Below are 18,304 nucleotides of genomic sequence, written 5' to 3' on the forward strand. Positions count from 1 at the left end.
GATCAGCCATGTTGTAAATTACTTAAATGTGTCGCTTACGCCATCGCATCATGATACTGGGAATAATACAATTGTATGCTTTCATGTATGTGCTGCGAAACTCATATAATTTCTGCCATACGTATCCTGTCCGGTTCTGGTTTCGTAATGCATTGGCTTCCGTGATGTTAGTGTACCTGTGGCAATGACATAGCGAAGTGTCAAAAGCATCAGAAGTAATGTACTTCGGGCTTATCGTCTTGCTCCAAATATCGTTTTTGTGCATCGTTAGGGATCATTATCGCATCGTTTAACATGCACTTCTACACGCATCTCCATTAGTGATTCTGTTATGTGAGCAAAGGACAGGAAAAGACGATGTGCCTTGACATTGGTAATTGTCGATTGACCCGACTTGTTCACACGCTTACTGTGACATTCCAGAATGTTATTTTGGTGTGATGTTAAGAACCTCATCGGATGCGACTCATTCCGACGTGTTAACCGAACGATGACACCGCCCATCGTTGTGCGTGTCAACACTCAGTCATATGTAACTGAAGCCTGAATAACGCAGTCCGGTAGGCGCAGTGACTGGGGACGCGCTTAGACTTACTGAGCGCTCGCCGGCGGCGGAAGGCCGATGGTGGGTTCAAGCCTGGCTACCGGGCCGTTTTTGGCTGGCTCACGCAAACAACCGGCGAGAGAGATCATGACATGTTGTTTTGTGTCCAGTCAGCCCAGGCATGACCACCATGGACATGGGGGGTAGCCATTTACCGGGCTGCCCCGCGGCCGCCCCCCCCCCCCCTCGGCCGTCTCCTGCACCCGTAGAGCGGCTCCGGCGGCCCGTGACCACTCGGTCCACATCCGATGAGGCACCTCCGCGCCAGCGTGTCTGCCACCGGCGGAAAGGCGTATGCCGCCGGCGGATAGGCGTCTGCCGCCGGCGGAGGGGCGTGTGCCGCCGGCCCGGCCTGCAAGCGGCCGCCGCCTGGAAGTGGCAGTGATGAATAGACCGCGGAAGGCCCGCCATGATGGACGAGCGCGACCGAGCGCCGGCGGGGCGCCGCCCGATCCGCTGGGCCGACCGGCGCCGGGTGACCTGCCGGGGGCTGCCGCCACCACCCCGGCCGAGGGCGGACGCTACTCTGGTGCAGTGGTGGCTTTGGCTCATTGGTCGACGTGTGCAAGTGCTGGGGCTATGGCCGCGTTGCCGCCCCCGTTTTGGCACTGGTCCATTGGGAAGTTTCCCTCCACGGGAATGGAACGCGGCTCTCTAGGTGGTCCAAGCGCCTGAAGCCATTTGTCCGCTGAGGCGGGCTGCTGGGCAGTGATGGCAGCGGGGCTCAGGCGCGCCTGCTGCGCCTGAAGCCGTTTGGCCGCTGACGTCTCCGGGCAGTGTGGCATCCGGGGCCTCAGGCGCGCCTGCTGCGCCTGAAGCCGTTTGGCCGCTGACGTCTCCGGGCAGTGATGGCAGTCGGGGCCTCAGGCGCCTGTTGCGCCTGAAGCCGTTTGGGCCGCTGACGCCTCCGGGCAGTGATGGCAGTCGGGGCCTCAGGCGCGCCTTGCTGCGCCTGAAGCCGTTTGGCCTGACGTCTCGGGCAGATGGCAGCCGGGGCCTCAGGCGCGCCTGCTGCGCCTGAAGCCGTTTGGCAGCTGACGTCTCCGGGGTGATGGCATCCGGCCTCAGCGCGCCTGCTCCTGAAGCCGTTTGGCCGCTGACGTCTCCGGGCAGTGATGGCAGCCGGGCCTCAGGGGCGCCTGCTGCGCCTGATGTCGGTTCCGGTACAAGGCCGCCGGACTCGCCGTGGTAGCCAGACCCCCGGCTGATTTCCCGGGTGCTGATTGGATGTCGGCGTTTTGTCTTTCTTCTCCGCTTGTTCGTTGTTTTGCGTGGTTTGTTGGTGATTGCGCCCAAATGTGCGCGGATGTGGCCTTATTGTGTTGTGTTTGTGCGCAAAAAGATGGCACCGCAGTCTGAGTGTCATCAGCCCTCCGGCCCTTCGTACTTATACGGGTGTTTCACTCGAAATGCAACGAAGGATTCTGAAAAAGCCAAGCACACGGTATGTGAAAATGCTGTTGAAAATTATTGAAAATTATCTAGATTGGTGTCCTTTACACATTGCTTGTGGTCGGGGAGCTAGCGATGGCGGCCTTCGCTCCCGGCGTTCAGCGACTGAACACATCTTTGCAAGATATCGGCATTGGGGGTAATGCTGGAGTGGAGGGGGGGGGGGGGGCAGTGCATTGTGTTCAAGAGACCGTCGTGGAGGCGTTGTTAACGTTTGCGACGTGGAGGCGTTTTTCACAGGCTTTTTGAAATTTGCATTTCAAATGAAACACCCTGTAGCGTTATATGCGAGGCCTTCGCGCGGCTTTGAATGCAGGCCCCGCTGTTTTTCGCGATCCTATAGACCAGCCAAGATTAATTGAGTCGCATCGATCAAACTAATCTAAGCCCAATTTGACTCCGAAGCTTTGAAGCGGAAGCGAGATTGGAATCAGCCGCCGTCCCGTCCCGTAAATAATGGCCGACGGCTCTCTCTGCTGTTACACCAAGGCGCTGCGGATAGCCCGCCGCGGCTGTGGGGCGAGCATTCGCCGGGCCGGCCAGGGTGAAGCCCCCACCCCCCGCCTCCGGCGCTATCTCAAGCGGCAGACAGGACTGGCGGCGGCGATGTGCGCCGCGCGTCGTCTCCGCTCGGGGCGGCCGACGGCCGGGCGTCCTTGAGGCGTCAGTCGTGCGGGCCAGAGTGTTTCTGACGGGCCGACAGGCGCTCAGATCGCCGGCGGGCTTTGCATGCGCGCGACGCTGCCAGCCGGAATGGGCCAATCTCGGATGGCGCCCGATGGTGACGTGCGGGTGCGGCGTACGGGCGCCTCACCCAAGCGTCGCGCCGAGAGCCGAGCTTGCCATATTTTGGAGAGGCACGGGTGGTGCGAGAGCCACCCCATCCCCATCCTCCTCCTCGTTTTCTGGAGCCTGTGGGCGTTGTGTAGAAGAAGGGGCCTTAGTATATCAGTGTGCCCCCCACGTTTTGAAATGCCCTGCTGTCGCAGTCGTTGCTTAACGCAAACAAAACTATGCATATTATGTACGCGCAGGCGACCAATTTCTGGAGCTGACGGCCGCGATGTCTTAGATTATGAGCCGGCTACTGGGCGCTAGCTGGGGAAATGACAGAGCCTGATCCTACCGTAATGCTTGACAAACGAGTTCTGTCACTCAGCGGCGGCTCGCCGATGACGCTTCGACGATGATGTTTGGAATGTGGGCTCTCGCCGCTCTGTGGGGACGATCGTTGGAATTCAACAGCGACCTATAGGGTCTGCCGCAAACGCGTCGTTGCGCCATCGTTGACACGGCTTTCACTGATATGCTAAACACATTTATGGTCGGTTATTGTTTTACAGTGGCAGTGGCACTGATGCGTCAACGACTCTCGACAGTTGACCTATCTGTGGAATGTAGTGGGCGGGAGCGTCCCGCGTGCTTCCAAGCGCCGTGCTTGTCCGGCCGAGGGCACGAGGGTGCTGTCACCTGTTGAGGCTAGGCTGAACCGCCGCTGACGGTCCGGCGCGGGCGCTGCTGTTGGTCACTTCGCTCTCGGTTTGAAAAATTGCTGGTTGGGTTTTGGTTAAGCAACCGTGCTGCACCAACCCACGTTCGTCGCAGATATCCCGCTGGAGATCGCAACGAATCATTAGCGAAAACACCCGCGATCTTGTGTCTTGCTATGATCGCTCTGGTGTCTTGGATCGCTATGATGGATCTGTGTCTTGCTATAGATTGGAGCCGCCGCGGCGAACATCCCTGCCCAATCCTCCCGAGCGCCGCTTCCGGTCCAGCGGCCTACAAACATGTCCGTGTCCGTCGTGTCGGCCGCGTCGCCGGGCACCGTCCGCTTATAAGCGGACTAAGAAGGCTCGGAAGTGTGCTTGGATCGATCGTTGTCCTATTACTATACGGCGAGCTGCCGAGTGCGAGGCGCCGTCGGCCGGATTTTGAAGCTCTCGCTTCTCCACAACACAGCGAGTGGGGTCTTCACGAGGTTACTGTGCTGATCGTGGTGTGATTTTAGCAGACATGGCAAGGATGCGACCGCTGTCAGTGCGTGTTGTAACTACCGGCGGAAGTCAAACCGGCATCGTCTTGTTGTACCATAATGTTCGGGTATTTACTTACTGTGCCGTAGTCAAAACTACTTAAGTGACTACTGGACGTCCGTGGTAGGGGACAGATTCACCCCTTGCCGAAGAGCAACATTGGAGGAAGTCGGCATTTAGATACAGTTGGCGAAAGTTGTACGACGTAGTAGGTCGCAAGTGGATAAGGATTCGCAAATACCTTAGTTGCCGGTACGCGTTTCGCGATTTGCCATATTTTATCTAAAGCCGTACTTCTCCGGACGATTTGTAGTTCGTACGCTTGGAAAGACCAAAAAAGAAATGGATGATCTCTCCTTTTGGACAGTACGAACGGCAACAGTTTTTGTTGATTCAAGGTGCAAAATATTTAAAATTTCAACGGGAGGGGGCACCCATTGTCCCCTGACAAAGACTTGTACCGAATTCACTGGACCCAGCCGCCCGTATCGCTCCTTACCAGCCGTCCCAGGGGTGTGGTCGGACGACGGGAGTGGGCGCAAAATAATCTCCGACGTCGGGCGCGCCTGCAAACTCCAATCACACCGTCATCACGTGGCTGACGGACGCGTCCCTGTTGCAGTGCGACGACTGCTGGAGTCAGGCGTGGACCCCCGACTCGACCAACGAGGACGGCCTGACCGCCCTGCACCAGGTGAGCCGCGCCACCCACCGGCCGGGTCGTGGCCCGCGTGACCCCTGGTCGGGCAGGTCCTCGGGTCGTCCCCGATTGACCAGGTCATGTCGGGTCAGGTTAGCGTGATCGCCCAGGTCATCCCAGGTGGGGTCATGTTTCGACTGCCCGTGTCACACCAGGTCGTGCCAGGTGGGATCGTGTTTCGACTGCCCATGTCACACCAGATCATCCCAGGTGGGGTCATGTTTCGACTGCCCGCGTCACACAGGTCATCCCAGGTGGGGTCATGTTTCGACTGCCGCCGTCACACCAGGTCATCCCAGGTGGGGTCATGTTTCGACTGCCCCGCGTCACACCAGGTCACTCCCAATCGGCTCCGTTCCCCCGGGTCGCCGCTGGCCACGTGTGACCCCAGAGAGGCCTCGTCTCCCGACCAGTGGGTCCCCGCAGCACGTGTGCAAACAGCAAACACCCCGGGGCGCAAGCGTGCTTCCCAATTACCAACTCGGAGATGCCGACCGAAGGGTGCTGGGAGGGGAGGCCACTGGGCGGCATAGGACAGGGAAGAGCTCTGAATCCGAGCGTCGCTGAGCTATGTCCGAGCTGGTCCGATCCCACGGCGCTGACCTTGCCGCCAGGGTGGACATGTGCTACGGGCATGGCGTGAGCAGCTGCGCGCTGTGTAATGCGCACGGCTGCGCGCTGTGTAATGCGCGCAGCTGTGCGGTGGCGGACACAAGCTGCGCCGGCTAATGAGAGCGGTCAAGTCTTCAGTGTGCGCTGATGGGCGCGGCGGCGCAGCGCGTATGTGTGACGGTGACGCCCGTCTGGGCCGGGCCGGCGGGCGCCCCGGCCGTCCGGTCGCCAGGTACCCACAGGCTTGTGCGCCGCTGGCAGTCGGGGCCGTTAGTCGACGGGTGTAATGGGTCTATGAGCCCGCGGCGCTGCGCGCTGGCGCAGGCCCGCCCGCTCGGCCAGCGACGACCTGGTCGGGCTCATGTTGTTTGGGCTCTTGGTATGGTGAAGTTTGGCGAACGGTCTGGCGAGGATAATATATATAGGAGTCATTGTCGTCTTGATAACTGCTGCAAACAGGCAGCGTAAAGGATTATGTTAAGAATATTACCTATTCCGGGTCCGTTTTGCAAATGGTGTATTTCAACCATATCAAATAATAGTAAGTCCAAGGAAAAATGTTGTCAGTTGCTATGTGCGTCTGCAAATTGACTCAGAGCTCCCGGCATATTACGGTGGGCGGTCTGTTACGAACCGTTCATCCAGTCAGGTCGCCTGTTTGTGTGCGCAAAACAGTTAAGTGTGCCTGTCATTACACCCAAGGGCGGTGCCAGCGCCGGGGGACGCGTCCACGGTTATGCTGAAGCCTGCCTGTGCTGCTCCTGACTAGGAATGGACCGGAAATATCCGTCCATCCGCCCCCCCCCCCCCGCCCCCCCCCCCCCCCCCTCCTGCCCAATCAATCATTACTCTTTGCTGCCACCCCTGAGCTCGGCCGCTGTTGTGAATACGGCGTGCGCATGCCATGCTGCGGTGGTCTGGTGTGTCACATGTCGCGTGCTGGCCTGTGAGCCCGTCATGCACCCCTGGCGTGGCCCGTGTTCGTGGCTAGGACCCCACCGGTCGCCGGCCGGCCGAAAGCTGCGTGATCGCTCCCCTCGATCGCGTGCAGAGGGCGTCGCGCGTGCTCCCAGCGATCGGCCAGTGCGCGGACGGTCCAGTCGCTTCCTAGGGTGTCGTCCGGGGCCTCCGGGGTGGCTCCTAACCGGGGATAAGGATCGGGCTCCGGCTCCGGCTCCGGCTCCCACCTCCGGGGACGTCGCCTGGTGTCTCCGGAGTGGCGTCGGACCGAGGATGAGGAGCTGGCTCCGGCTCCGGCTTCGGCTCCGGCTCCGGCTCCGGCTCCGGCTCCCACCTCCCAGAGCGTCGTCCGGGATCTCCGGGGAGGCTCCGGACCGGAGATGAGGATCGGGTTCCGTTGGAGCTCGGCGAAGGAGGAGCCCCTCAGAGATGTATGCGGCTCTCTTGGCGCAGGATTTTTTTTGCGGCTGCTAGTGTTTGAAGGGAAAGGCGTCCGGTTGGCACGTTATTCCTGCGTTTTGTGTCTCCTCTCTGATCCTCACGAAACTCATCGTATGCATATCATTCATTGGTGTTTAGCGACTCGAATTCGCACGCTTTCAAGCGCATGCGTCTCGTGAGATGGGTAATGTGGACTTGGAGGACATTCTCAGTTATTTCGAAAATGAAGTACCCGAAAAGTATACGTGAAATAGTGAAGAACTTGCTCGGAAACACACATGGAGGCGTGTTTAGTTTGCCTTTCCTCAAGGGCCAATGTCTTACCGTCTTCGCAAGGCCGTTAACGCGACATGGTAGGCTTTCCTGCAGCGAATAGCGTCAGCTCCCATGCAAACTGCGGCGCCCAGCTCTTGACAACATACGGCTGCCCGGTACACCCGTCAGACTGCGGCGCCCATACTCTTGACAACATACGGCTGCCCGGTGCACCCGTCAGACTGTTGCGCCCAACTCTTGACAACATACGGCTGCCCGGTGCACCCGTCAGACTGCGGCGCCCAATTCTTGACAACATATCGCCGCCCGGTGCACCCGTCAGACTGCGGCGCCCAATTCTTGACAACATACGGCCGCCCGGTAACCTGTCAGACTGCGGCGCCCAGCTCTTGACAACACACGGCCGCCCGGTGCACCCGTGAGGACTGCGGGCGCCCAGCTCTTGACAACACACGGGCCGCCCGGTGCACCCGTCAGACTGTTGCGCCCAGCTCTTGACAACATACGGCCGCCCGGTGCGCCCGTCAGACTGCGGCGCCCAACTCTTGACAACATTTCGCCGCCCGGTACACCCGTCAGACTGTTGCGCCCAACTCTTGACAACATACTGCCGCCCGGTGCACCCGTCAGACTGCGGCGCCCAACTCTTGACAACGTACTGCCGCCCGGTGCACCCGTCAGACTGCGGCGCCCAACTCTTGACAACATACTGCCGCCCGGTGCACCCGTCAGACTGTTGCGCCCAACTCTTGACAACATACTGCCGCCCGGTGCACCTGTTTCCCCGTAACTGCAAGTTCTCTCGGAAACGCCTTCAGGAACTTGCATTGTAATGCCTTCTGGAGTGACGTTCGCTGTTCTGTCCGGGTCTGTTTGGCACTCCGCGTTCAATGCCACGTCGTCCAACAGTGAAAACGCAGAGAAGGAGAAGGTCAAGTCTGGCAACGCGAGGACCTCCCGTTGTGTCGCAGGTCGGCGGCTGGGAGAATTCCGTCACCCGGGGGAGTGCAGCCCTGACAGATGTCTCCTGTTCGGGGATGGGATCGCCTCCTGTAAGGGGATGGGACCTCAGGGGCTCGGCTGCGCGTCGTTTTGGCCCTGTTTTGTTCAGCGATGGACCATTGGGATGTTTGGAGAGGAGAGGGAAGACGGTGTGCGTGGTCCCCCACCCTCTACCCCGCTGTAGCACTGGAAGAATGTAGCGCAATTCTTCCTGCGGGATAAAGTGAACTGAAAGCTGTTGCTCCCCTGACTAATGCTTCCATGCTCCTGGAATCTTGCTCGTGTGAGTCGCATGCGGTGTCATCCGTATGCTTCAAAAGCGGCACATAACTTGCTCATGGGTGGCATCGGCTGCCGGTCATCCAGGCTGGCACTCGACTCCGTGCGGAAGCGCAATTTACTCCAGCACTATCCAAATTATCCGTGGGCCGCGCTGCAGTCGATTTCTGAGATAAATTGGTATGAGTCGTAGCTCAAGGGGCTGGTGTGTTCCGAGCGGTCGGAACGGTTGACTCAAATCTGAATATCGTGAACAATTACTGCTCTCGCTTTGACATGTATGAGCAATAGGTGGAATAATGAGCACACGTTTCACGTTTGGTAGTTGAAGTGTGTGCCGCTCGTCGTTTGATGTACGCCACAGAACACGTTGCATTCCAACTGCTGTCACGGTCGTCGAGACTTTTCCGATTTGTTCTCAGAATGGAGTTGGGTTTTCATCGAAATACGGGCCGGCTCATAGTTTCACCGCGCTGCTGGGAGTCAGAATCAGATAATCCTTACGGACTGTGGGTCGGAGGCGGACTCGGTCAGAAGCGGGTAACGACAAAACTCAAGGTTAAGGCTGGCTCTGGTCGCAGATGTTCTCCATCACACCAACAATGCCATTCACAACTGGTTGACTTTTAGTGTTGGGTGTTCGTCACTGGAGGACAGTAGCTCAGTCTTGCGCCGCCAGATGGCTCTGCCTGTCAGCCGTGTGCCGTGAGGCGGCGACACCTGCGACCGCTCAGACCACATGATCGAGATCCGCGCGGATCGCTTCACCGCTGCCGACATCGGCTGAAACACGCCATATGCAGCGAGGGGCCCGACGTTCTTCCCATGCTTCAATGCTTATGAGCCTCATATGACACCTTTGGACATGGTGTGGAAAGGAACTACTTAAGATCACAATGTCTCTCAAGTACTTTTGAAATGCTCACCTCTTGCGCCCGTGGGCGGCAACTCGAATAGGGTAGGTGTGGACACTTTCGTACCATGTGAAGTTTGGTGAGGGAAATCGGCACCAACTTCCTGATGCGCACATGTATTTTAGATGACAAGCCCTGCAATACTTCCACTAAAACACAGCTTTACAACATGAGGTATTGCATCAGCTGCATGCGACGTAGGCTATCTATTCATTGTCGATTTCATCAGTTTTCTACTTGAATTTGGTCTACTACACAACCAGTTTCAAGACATTATCTCGCTCACCTTATGCTGCACAGCACGTTATTGTGCAGACTGAACAATGGAAGTTATATCTGTTTTGATGGTAGAAGTTTAGAAGCCAGCTTCAGGTTTCAGTACCGTTTCTAGTGGATATGCTGCGAATTTTTCGTTTAGAAAAAATAGTAAGGCAGTTTAATATCGGTGTCGGTTTTCCATCGGCGTGGATTTTCCACACCGATTTCTGCATCTAATTTGAGTTGTTTTGATGGCTTATATTGTACTGTGTGTGCAACATGTGTATTATCGATGTAGAGCACAGCTGACATGTGTATTACCGATGTACAGCACAACTGATATGTGTGTTATCGATGCAGAGCGCAGCTGACATGTGTATTTTCGGTGCGGAGCACAGTTGACATGCTTATTATCGATGTAGGACACAATTGACGTAGTATTATTGATATACAGCACAGCCGACATCTGTGTTTTCGGTGTAGTCATAATTTCCCATTTTCCGTCTGACGTTAATTAAGAGAATATTCAGTGCCGGGAACTCAAAACATGATCTTTGTGTAACCTAACGCGGTCCTTTTCTGGTTAGACTTCCACATTCACGCTGTTGGGCGCGAACTACCCGTGCGCGCGACATTTATCATTTCGGTTCTTGCGAGATGCTTTTGACCAGCTTCATGTCGTCAGGACCCCGCTGTAGCACACATGCATGCAGCGAGCCCGCCTCGACCTCGATTCATCGGGCTTCGTGGAAAGAAAGACTTCTCGGGCGACCCAGAATTAGCTGATGGATAATAGCTGAGCCCTTGGCAGAGGTCACTGGATCGAATGGTCTCTTGAATCCGAACCAGATCGTCTTCTCTGAGTTCCACGAGTTCTGCGACCTGTCCAGCGCCGCCCCGAGCCCACCTCTCGGCGACCCCGGAAGGTCCCGACCCACGTCACCGCTGACTGCGGCCTGGGCTCTGTCGGCGCGCGTGGCTGGTCCTCTTCTCTCGGGCGAGCAGCCGAGGTGGCGCCAGGCCAGAATCGGGGCCAATTGCCCCGGCGAACGGCATGCGGCACTCCGCCCCGCCCCCGGCTGCGCCGCTGGGACGCTGTCCAGCCAGACGAGTGGCAGCGCTCGGCCGCTGTCGGCGACGGAGGGGAGGAGGGGGGGAGGGGGGGGGGGGCTTGAACCGGTCACTGTCCGCTGTCCACTGTCCGCTGTCCGGTGGGCTTCCGAGGGCCCGGCTGCTTGCATAGAAGAAAAGAACAGTTGGTCGCCATGGTGCCTTCAAAGCTTGCTGAGCTTCGCATTGCTGTGGAAATCCGCCGCCATGTTAGACTAGACTAAACCTGGTCACTTTTTGCGTGCATGTATCAGATCGCTTATTAATATTTGTCGCGTATGCCAGACAAGTTGGCACTATACGCTTCTGCCACGTGTGTCAGCCAGGTTCCGCCTCGTTCCGTCGTTCTGGTGGGTTGATACAGGGCTTCGCGCTAAAGATCCAATGAGAATGCCTGCGCCACCCCGTGCCAGCTGCGCGCGATTGACGGGGTTCCTGCTCTCGGAATGCCGGATATGGCCGTTGAGCGTTGCGTTGCGTTAGAAATGCTGCTTTGTGACGTTGCGTAGGTGGTAATACCAGTGCTCAAGATTAGGAGAGATCAACTCGACTACAGTTATTGCTAGCAAAGCGTTTAGTCTGTGTTAACTGAACGTAACATGCAGGTCTCAACCCATTCCAAAGTTGATTACCTGGAAAAGACAAGCCCGGAGGGTCAGATGCAAACTTAGACGTCAGTATTAGAACAGCAGCGTTATCTGTCCCCAGGGAAAAGACCGAACTTAAGTCGGCTCGGGAAGGCCCCCCTCTATTACGTAAGACATTTCGCGAAAGGTGTTTTCGCTCATGGAGCCGTGCAGGTCCATTTTAAGCCAATGCGTAATGATGTGTCTATATTAATATGTCACATGAATTTTAGATAGAGCGAATTGGATCAGCAGCATAATGATGTGTATGGAGGGGGGGAGGGGGGAATGAGAAAAGCCCACAGGAGGGAATCCCACGGCTGAAATAAATATGCACGTTTTTCTGGACTCATTCACTGTTATAAGCCTTAAGTTATTGTTATTTCCGTTTTAGATGGAATCTGACGGTTAAGCCCGTTGTCATCGAATCATTTTGAATTATGTTTGAGATATGCTCCATCAAAGCCCAGTTCCATCCGATACCGGGCAGCCCAAGACCCCTAGTGATGTGTCAGGGAAGGGTGATCACATGAGGTGGTATTGCGGAGAGCTCCTTCATTTTACCATCCTGCAGCATTCTATGACAAACGCTCGGGTTTTCTTTCAGTCTTTGTCAGTCTGATACTTTTGCTGGCTGAGGGAGGGTTGCAGTGAAGCTGAGTCGGGCCATGGTGTGCTTGAAACGATGGCACATTGGTGGACCGCAGTCGTTCGGTTGCTTCCTAATAATTCGTGGAAAGAACTGGACCCGGCAAAGAATCGTTTTTTACAGCTAAAAGGAGCTCAAAGTTCCTTTGTATCCTTTTATCTGTGTGGTCGTGCGTGCGTGCGTGCGTGCGTGCGTGCGTGCGTGCGTGCGTGCGTGCGTGCGTGCGTGCGTGCGTGCGTGCGTGCGTGCGTGCGTGCGTGCGTGCGTGCGTGCGTGCGTGCGTGCGTGCGTGCGTGCGTGCGTGCGTGCGTGCGTGTGTGTGTGTGTGTGTGTGTGTGTGTGTGGTGTGTGTGTGTGTGTGTGTGTGTGTGTGTGTGTGTGTGTGTGTGTGTGTGTGTGTGTGTGTGTGTGTGTGCGTGCGCGTGCGCGCGCGCGCGTGCGTGTGTGTCCTGCTACCCGAAATGCTCTCCTTACGTTGCAATCATTCTGCAGACGTTTGGCGCAGCATGTGCCCGATGTGAGTTACCAGGGGGATATTTTCATTATGGCAGTGTTTTGGTCCTAAGCGCTTCGATCGAAGACGAGGTTTAAAAGCGGCAATATGTTGTGCGTTCGGGATTTGCTGGGCTGAAAAACTGCTCTTCTGAGTCGAGGTGCTCAGATCCTTTTATGAAAAGTAAAATTGGAAACCTGTTCCGGCGGCCCCGTTGGCGTATGAATTTCCAGCCGAGCCAACGCCGCCGTGGCAAGCCAAGCGAAGGCTGTGACGTCATCGGCGTCAGCTGACGACGCGCGACAGCGGCCGCGTCCTACCTGGCAGCGGCGCTTGTCCAGTGAGGCGGCTCGACGCCAGCTGGCCCGAGCATGGAAGGAGGGGGTGGGGGGGGGGGGATTGTCGTCAGAAGAACGCTATCGATGTGTATTGACCGTTGGACGGGTGAGACCGACCGTGACTGATGCTATTGGGGAATGTATAGTTAGATGGTCTCATAAAATTGCTGTGCGATATCACTGAGGAAGGGAGAGCACGGTGCAGACAATGTGTCAAGTCAACAGGCCATCATTTTAGCCGCTTGTCACATCTAGTGTGTCCTCGCCACTTCAGGGCCGCCACGGTGTACAACATCGGTCATGTGGTTATGCGCATGCTTAGTCCGTGTTTATCGTATTTCACAGTCACGTACAGTCCTCACCGTCAATGCTATGGCGTGTTTCCGATGAAGCACGCTGTGCCTCGCGGCGCAGCTGTGTGGTGCGACCGGTGCGTGAACGGCGAGGTTCCTGTGATCAGCACGCGGACGCTTTGTCCGCCCCGGCGTGCGTGCACTTCTGGTCGTGCTCGAGGCAGCTTCAAGACGGTCCTGTTCCGCTGCGGCAGTCATTACGAGGTCGCCTCGAGACGCGGCGTCGGAGCTGCCAAGCGTGGCTGAATTGCGGTTGGAGAGTCGAACGCCGGCGGTGAGCAGTGATGGAAGCCCCCGGCCCGAGCGGCCGCGGCGCAGCCGAGAGCAGGTCGCCGATGCACCCGTCGCGGGAATGTACGGACGTGGCTGGTGGCTGGGTCTCTGGAGCCAGTGCAGAGGTCGGAACGGCCCGTAGCCCTGGTCGTAGACGGGCGCGTGGGACATCGGCCGGGTGTTGGCGCTGGTGCTGGGTCGGAGGTCGGAGCGGCCCGTAGCCCTGGTCGTGGACGGGAGTGTCGGACATCGGCCGGGTGCTCGCGCTGGTGCTGAGTCGGGCGGGACTCCTGTGCTGAACCGGAGCACGGCTGCGGGCCGTTATCAACGTCCAAAGGCGGGGAATTACCGAGCCCATTCAGTTAAGTTCCGTATCCAAGTTATGGCACCATTGTGCCGCTCATTGGTCAGTGGCACGCGCTGTCCACATTCCGTACCAGGCAGCTGTTGCAGGACAGGCTATGCTTTCCGGCACAGGGCTAAATTGTGCCGCTCGTTTGCCACAGCGACCCGGTGTCGGTCACGCCTGCTGAGTCTTCTAACGGACATGTCTAGACGCGGGCAGGGACGCCCATTGAATGTTGAAGCAACTCAGCAAAACATGTTATTGGCGCTGCCGACTGTGTTCCGAAGCAGAAAAAAAACATTGCCGTCTTCTGCGTCTGAATGCTGCCTAACTACAGCGGCGTACACTCCTGATTGGTGCCGATTCAGCGGCTGGCGGCGGTGTGCGGCATGCCACCGGCGGCGGCGTGCCGCATGCCACCAGCGGCGGTGTGCCGCATACCACCGGCGGCGGTGTGCCGCATGCCACCGGCGGCGGTGTACCGCGTGCCACCGGCGGCGGTGTGGCCGCATGCCACCGGCGGTGGTGTGTCGCATGCCACCGGCGGCGGTGTGCGGCATACCATCGGCGGTGGTGTGTCGCATGCCACCGGCGGCTGAGTCGTTGCTCAGACGGCGCGCGCCACCTGCCCGCGACCGCCAACGCCGGTTACTCCACGTCAGGTCCCTCCAGTCGCGGACACCCACCGGTACCTGCCGCTGCACAACAGGCGCCGGCCGCTTGGCCGTCGGCGTGTGCGCTGGGTGCCGTCCTCCACCGTTGCTGCTGACTGGCGTGGGTTCAGCTCGATGTTGCGGGTCGTCCCACCGTTAGTAGACAGCGTGAGGCAGGATGGCGTCGGCGCCCGTCCTGTTCACGAATGTTTAGCGGTTGGGGGATGTTGCTATCGGAAATGCTTGTCGCTCGACGCCCCCCCCCCCCCCCCCCCCTCTCTCCCCGCGCCCACAGCTCGCATTTTGAACACATTTGTCCTAACCATGCTTTCATCGAGGATGAAGACAACGCGGGTCGCGACGTGAACGAAAGGACGGATCATGCGAGAAACGGCAGGTCGTCACAGATCCCGGAGATCGCCCGTCACAGGGACGAATTGGGGCCGGAAATCACAGCGCCGCCCGGCACATTGGGTCAGGCGCTCTGCCATGCGGGGCTTCGCGTTAGCGCGAGCGGTGACAGTGTCGCCGATGTGACGTGTCAGCGTTGTCGGCGTCAGCGTGGGCCCCGCGTGATACCGCGCGGCGCGCGTCGTGCCCGCGGCGTTGCGTAGAGAGTACGTGCCGTTCGACACCGTCAAGCAGCGGGCGGGCTGACCCGCCAGAGCGTTCAGCAGTAGGGTCAACCGTCGACACCTGAGGTGCGGGCGGCGGCCGACTGATAACGTCACGCCGGCCGGCTGACCTGGGGCTGACCCGAGGCCGCGGCCCGGGCCCGGGCGCCAGTCCGTGGCCGGGTGGGCCGGCTCTGGCCGGCGTCGCGCGGACCCGACACCCCCGGGGTCCGGTCGGGGCAGCCGGCAATGGTGTGTCCGGCACGCTGTTGTGGCCTGGCGTGGTCGTCCTGACGCTGGCAATCCTCGCTTCAGGCGGATCCCGTACAGGATCGTTGGTGGACAGAAAAGCGGCTTGTGCAGCGGCTTTGCCCCAAGCTGCTTGTAGCTAAGCACTTGGCATTTGGGCCAAACATTTCGTGAGCCAAGCGGATTGCCGTTCATAGCGGATGCGTCGCTCAGGTTAATGTTTCTGGGATGAGAATCCGGCGGGCGGTAGGCGAGTTTGGGCTGAGGGTCTTCGCCCTGACGTATCCTCGCAGACTTGACCGCAACTTGTGGCCTTCGGGCTTCATGTCTTAGTTCGTGTCCAGCCACCCTTACGGTCTTCGCCCTCCCAGCCCGTCCCATCCTTCCGACGGGCCCTGTCACGCAAGCGTTTCGATTAACGCGCGCTCGGGTGGGGGTCAGATGGACCCCCGAAGGTTTTTCCGGAATGGTTTCCGAATGGCGCGGCGTAGCCGCGCCAAATTTTAATGGTTGTAGACAACTGAGTAGCGGATCGTTTGCTATCACAAATTTAGATATACCTTGTAAGGTCGCTGACCTACGGCGGGTCAAAGGCAGGCCATGGATTTAGCAGTCAATTCTAGAGAATCGTCCAATCTGATGCAACCACGGAGTGTTAAACAAAGTCACACACCTCGTATATACTTTCTTAGGGCAACAGAATAATTGAATCAACAAACTGCATTGGCCTAGGACCAGGTATGAAGGTCAGGTTAAGATTAAAACCAACCTGTTTTATAACCCCATGGCTTGCTGATGGGTTAGTTTCTGGTGCTCGTTTAAAATGTATTGATAACAGGAATCGCATTATACCCCCTCAGTCGACTTCATTAAGGTCAGAATAGGTCACTGATCTGAAATGACCCAGGTTGACATTTCGTTTGTTAGGAACGTACTGCCTAGTGCGATCTTTGTCGCTTATTCAGATGCAGAACTCAAAGCAGTCTTATACGACTCTTGGTCACCATGACCTTCAGAAGATCAAACAAGGTCACTGACCATAAATGAGCATGTAAACTTTTGCTTGGAACAGGTATCTAGGTTCTGGATGTACTTTGGAGACCAACTTAGAGTTTGATCTTGTTTGGCCTCATCTGACTACTTATTTGACGCAGGTCATGACCTAGGAACCTCAAAATTTGACCTAAGTGAGTTCACGTACGAGCCAGCACATCCTGTGAATTTGGTGTCCTTAGCTCTCTTAGTTTCTGAGGTCTCAGGGGGTCAGATTGACCCCCGCACCCGAGCGAAGGTTATCCAACAGGCCACCCGGGCGCGTGTTAACCCCGGCGAGACTTGCTTATCTCCGCCCGTCTCCGTCTGTTCTGGTCGTCGCCGTCGTCTCCTTCCGTCGCCGCTCCCCGCGGGGGCCGTCGGGCCCGCTCCGCCTTCCTTCCTTCCTGCTGCCGGACGTGGAGCTCGCGAGAACAACCGCCTGGCAGACGTCAGGGCTGTTAGCGCCGCCGGCGTCCCTGGGCGGGCAGAGCGCCGGGCCGGCCTCCTCCGGCGTCGTCGGGCTTTGTCCGGGCTCCCCGCGGTCCGAGCGGCCGTGATTGGGTGGTGCCGATCAGCAGCAGTGCGTGAATGGACGTTTTCTCCCCGTGATTGGCCTGGTGAGGGGAACGAGCCGTAGAAATGGGAGGCGGTCGCTGTCGGCGTGGGATAAGCGACCACCTCACGTAGGCGCCCTTGAAGGGCATGCGGTTGAACAGACGCTAGACTTGAGCAGGCACTGCTATTTAGTTTTAGTTCCTCTATTACCCGTCCACTTAAAGAACCCGCTTTCAGACGCTTACGTTGAAGTCACTGTGCAGACCCACAAACCGAACTTCCAGTGACTGATGCAGGCATGATTGCCTTCGTATTGTCCTGACACAGCAAGTGCTGATTTATAAAGGAGTTGCCAAGAGATGTTCTGGATCGGATGGAATGTACTTGATTCTGCCGAACGTTGAGCCAGGACGTGTCCCAACGCTTGACGTTACCGCTCGCTGTTGGTCGGGGGGTCCGGTGGCGCCGCCTCCTGCTGAAATCAGAGCGTCCACTGGCGCCCGACACGAGCCATGCCGAGCGCGGCGGTGTGGACAGGGACGGCTGGACTGGAGCAGTGCAGACAGCTGGCGGTGTGGGCCCCGTGAGCAGGGACGGCTGGACTGGAACAGCGCAGACAGTCGGCGGTATGGGCCCCGTGAGCAGGGACGGCTGGACTGGAACAGCGCAGACAGTCGGCGGTGTGGGCCCCGTGAGCAGGGACGGCTGGACTGGAACAGCGCAGACAGTCGGCGGTGTGAGCCCCGTGAGCAGGGACGGCTGGACTGGAACAGTGCAGACAGCCGGCAGTGTGGGCCCCGGGAGCAGGGATTGCTAGACTGGAACAGTGCAGACAGCCGGCGGTGTGGGGCCCGGGAGCAGGGGCGGCTGGACTGGGACAGTGCAGACAGCCGGCGGTGTGGGCCCCGGGAGCAGGGGCGGCTGGACTGGAACAGTGCAGACAGTCGGGCAGGCGGTGTGGGCCCCGGGAGCAGGGGCGGCTGGACTGGAACAGTGCAGACAGCCGGCGGTGTGGGCCCCGTGAGCAAGGGCGGCTGGACTGGAACAGTGCAGACAGCCGACGGTGTGGGCCCCGTGAGCAGGGGCGGCTGGACTGGAACAGTGCAGACAGCCGGCGGTGTGGGCCCCGTGAGCAGGGATTGCTGGACTGGAAAAGTGCAGACAGTCGGGCAGGCGGTGTGGGCTCCGTGAGCAGGGACGGCTGGACTGGAGCAGTGCAGACAGCCGGCGGTTTGGGCCCCGTGAGCAGGGATTGCTGGACTGGAAAAGTGCAGACAGTCGGGGCAGGCGGTGTGGGCCCCGTGAGCAGGGACGGCTGGACTGGAACAGTGCAGGCAGCCGGCGGTGTGGGCCCCGTGAACAGGGACGGCTGGACTGGAACAGTGCAGGCAGCCGGCGGTGTGGGCCCCGTGAGCAGGGGCTGGCTGGACTAGAACAGTGCAGACAGCCGGCGGTGTGGGCCCCGTGAGCAGGGAC

At 58.4% G+C, this 18,304-nt stretch overlaps 1 protein-coding gene and 1 pseudogene across 1 annotated transcript in view; both read left to right on the plus strand.

Annotated features, from left to right (window-relative positions):
• LOC119099047 (CAD protein-like) overlaps nt 1–1,642 on the plus strand; it is a 15,907-nt gene extending 14,265 nt beyond the window's left edge. Inside the window, 1 exon segment of the mRNA XM_037222097.1 lies at nt 1,588–1,642. Within this exon segment, the coding sequence (XP_037077992.1) occupies nt 1,588–1,642 (55 nt within the window).
• A 489-nt stretch (nt 1,643–2,131) lies between these two features.
• Nucleotides 2,132–18,304, plus strand: part of LOC119097923 (protein phosphatase 1 regulatory subunit 16A-like) — a 32,417-nt pseudogene continuing 16,244 nt past the window's right edge.

This window comes from Pollicipes pollicipes, unplaced genomic scaffold (assembly GCF_011947565.3).
Source record: "Pollicipes pollicipes isolate AB1234 unplaced genomic scaffold, Ppol_2.1 Scaffold_4740;HRSCAF=5597_pilon_pilon_pilon, whole genome shotgun sequence".
Classification (NCBI taxonomy): Eukaryota; Metazoa; Arthropoda; class Thecostraca; order Pollicipedomorpha; family Pollicipedidae; genus Pollicipes; species Pollicipes pollicipes.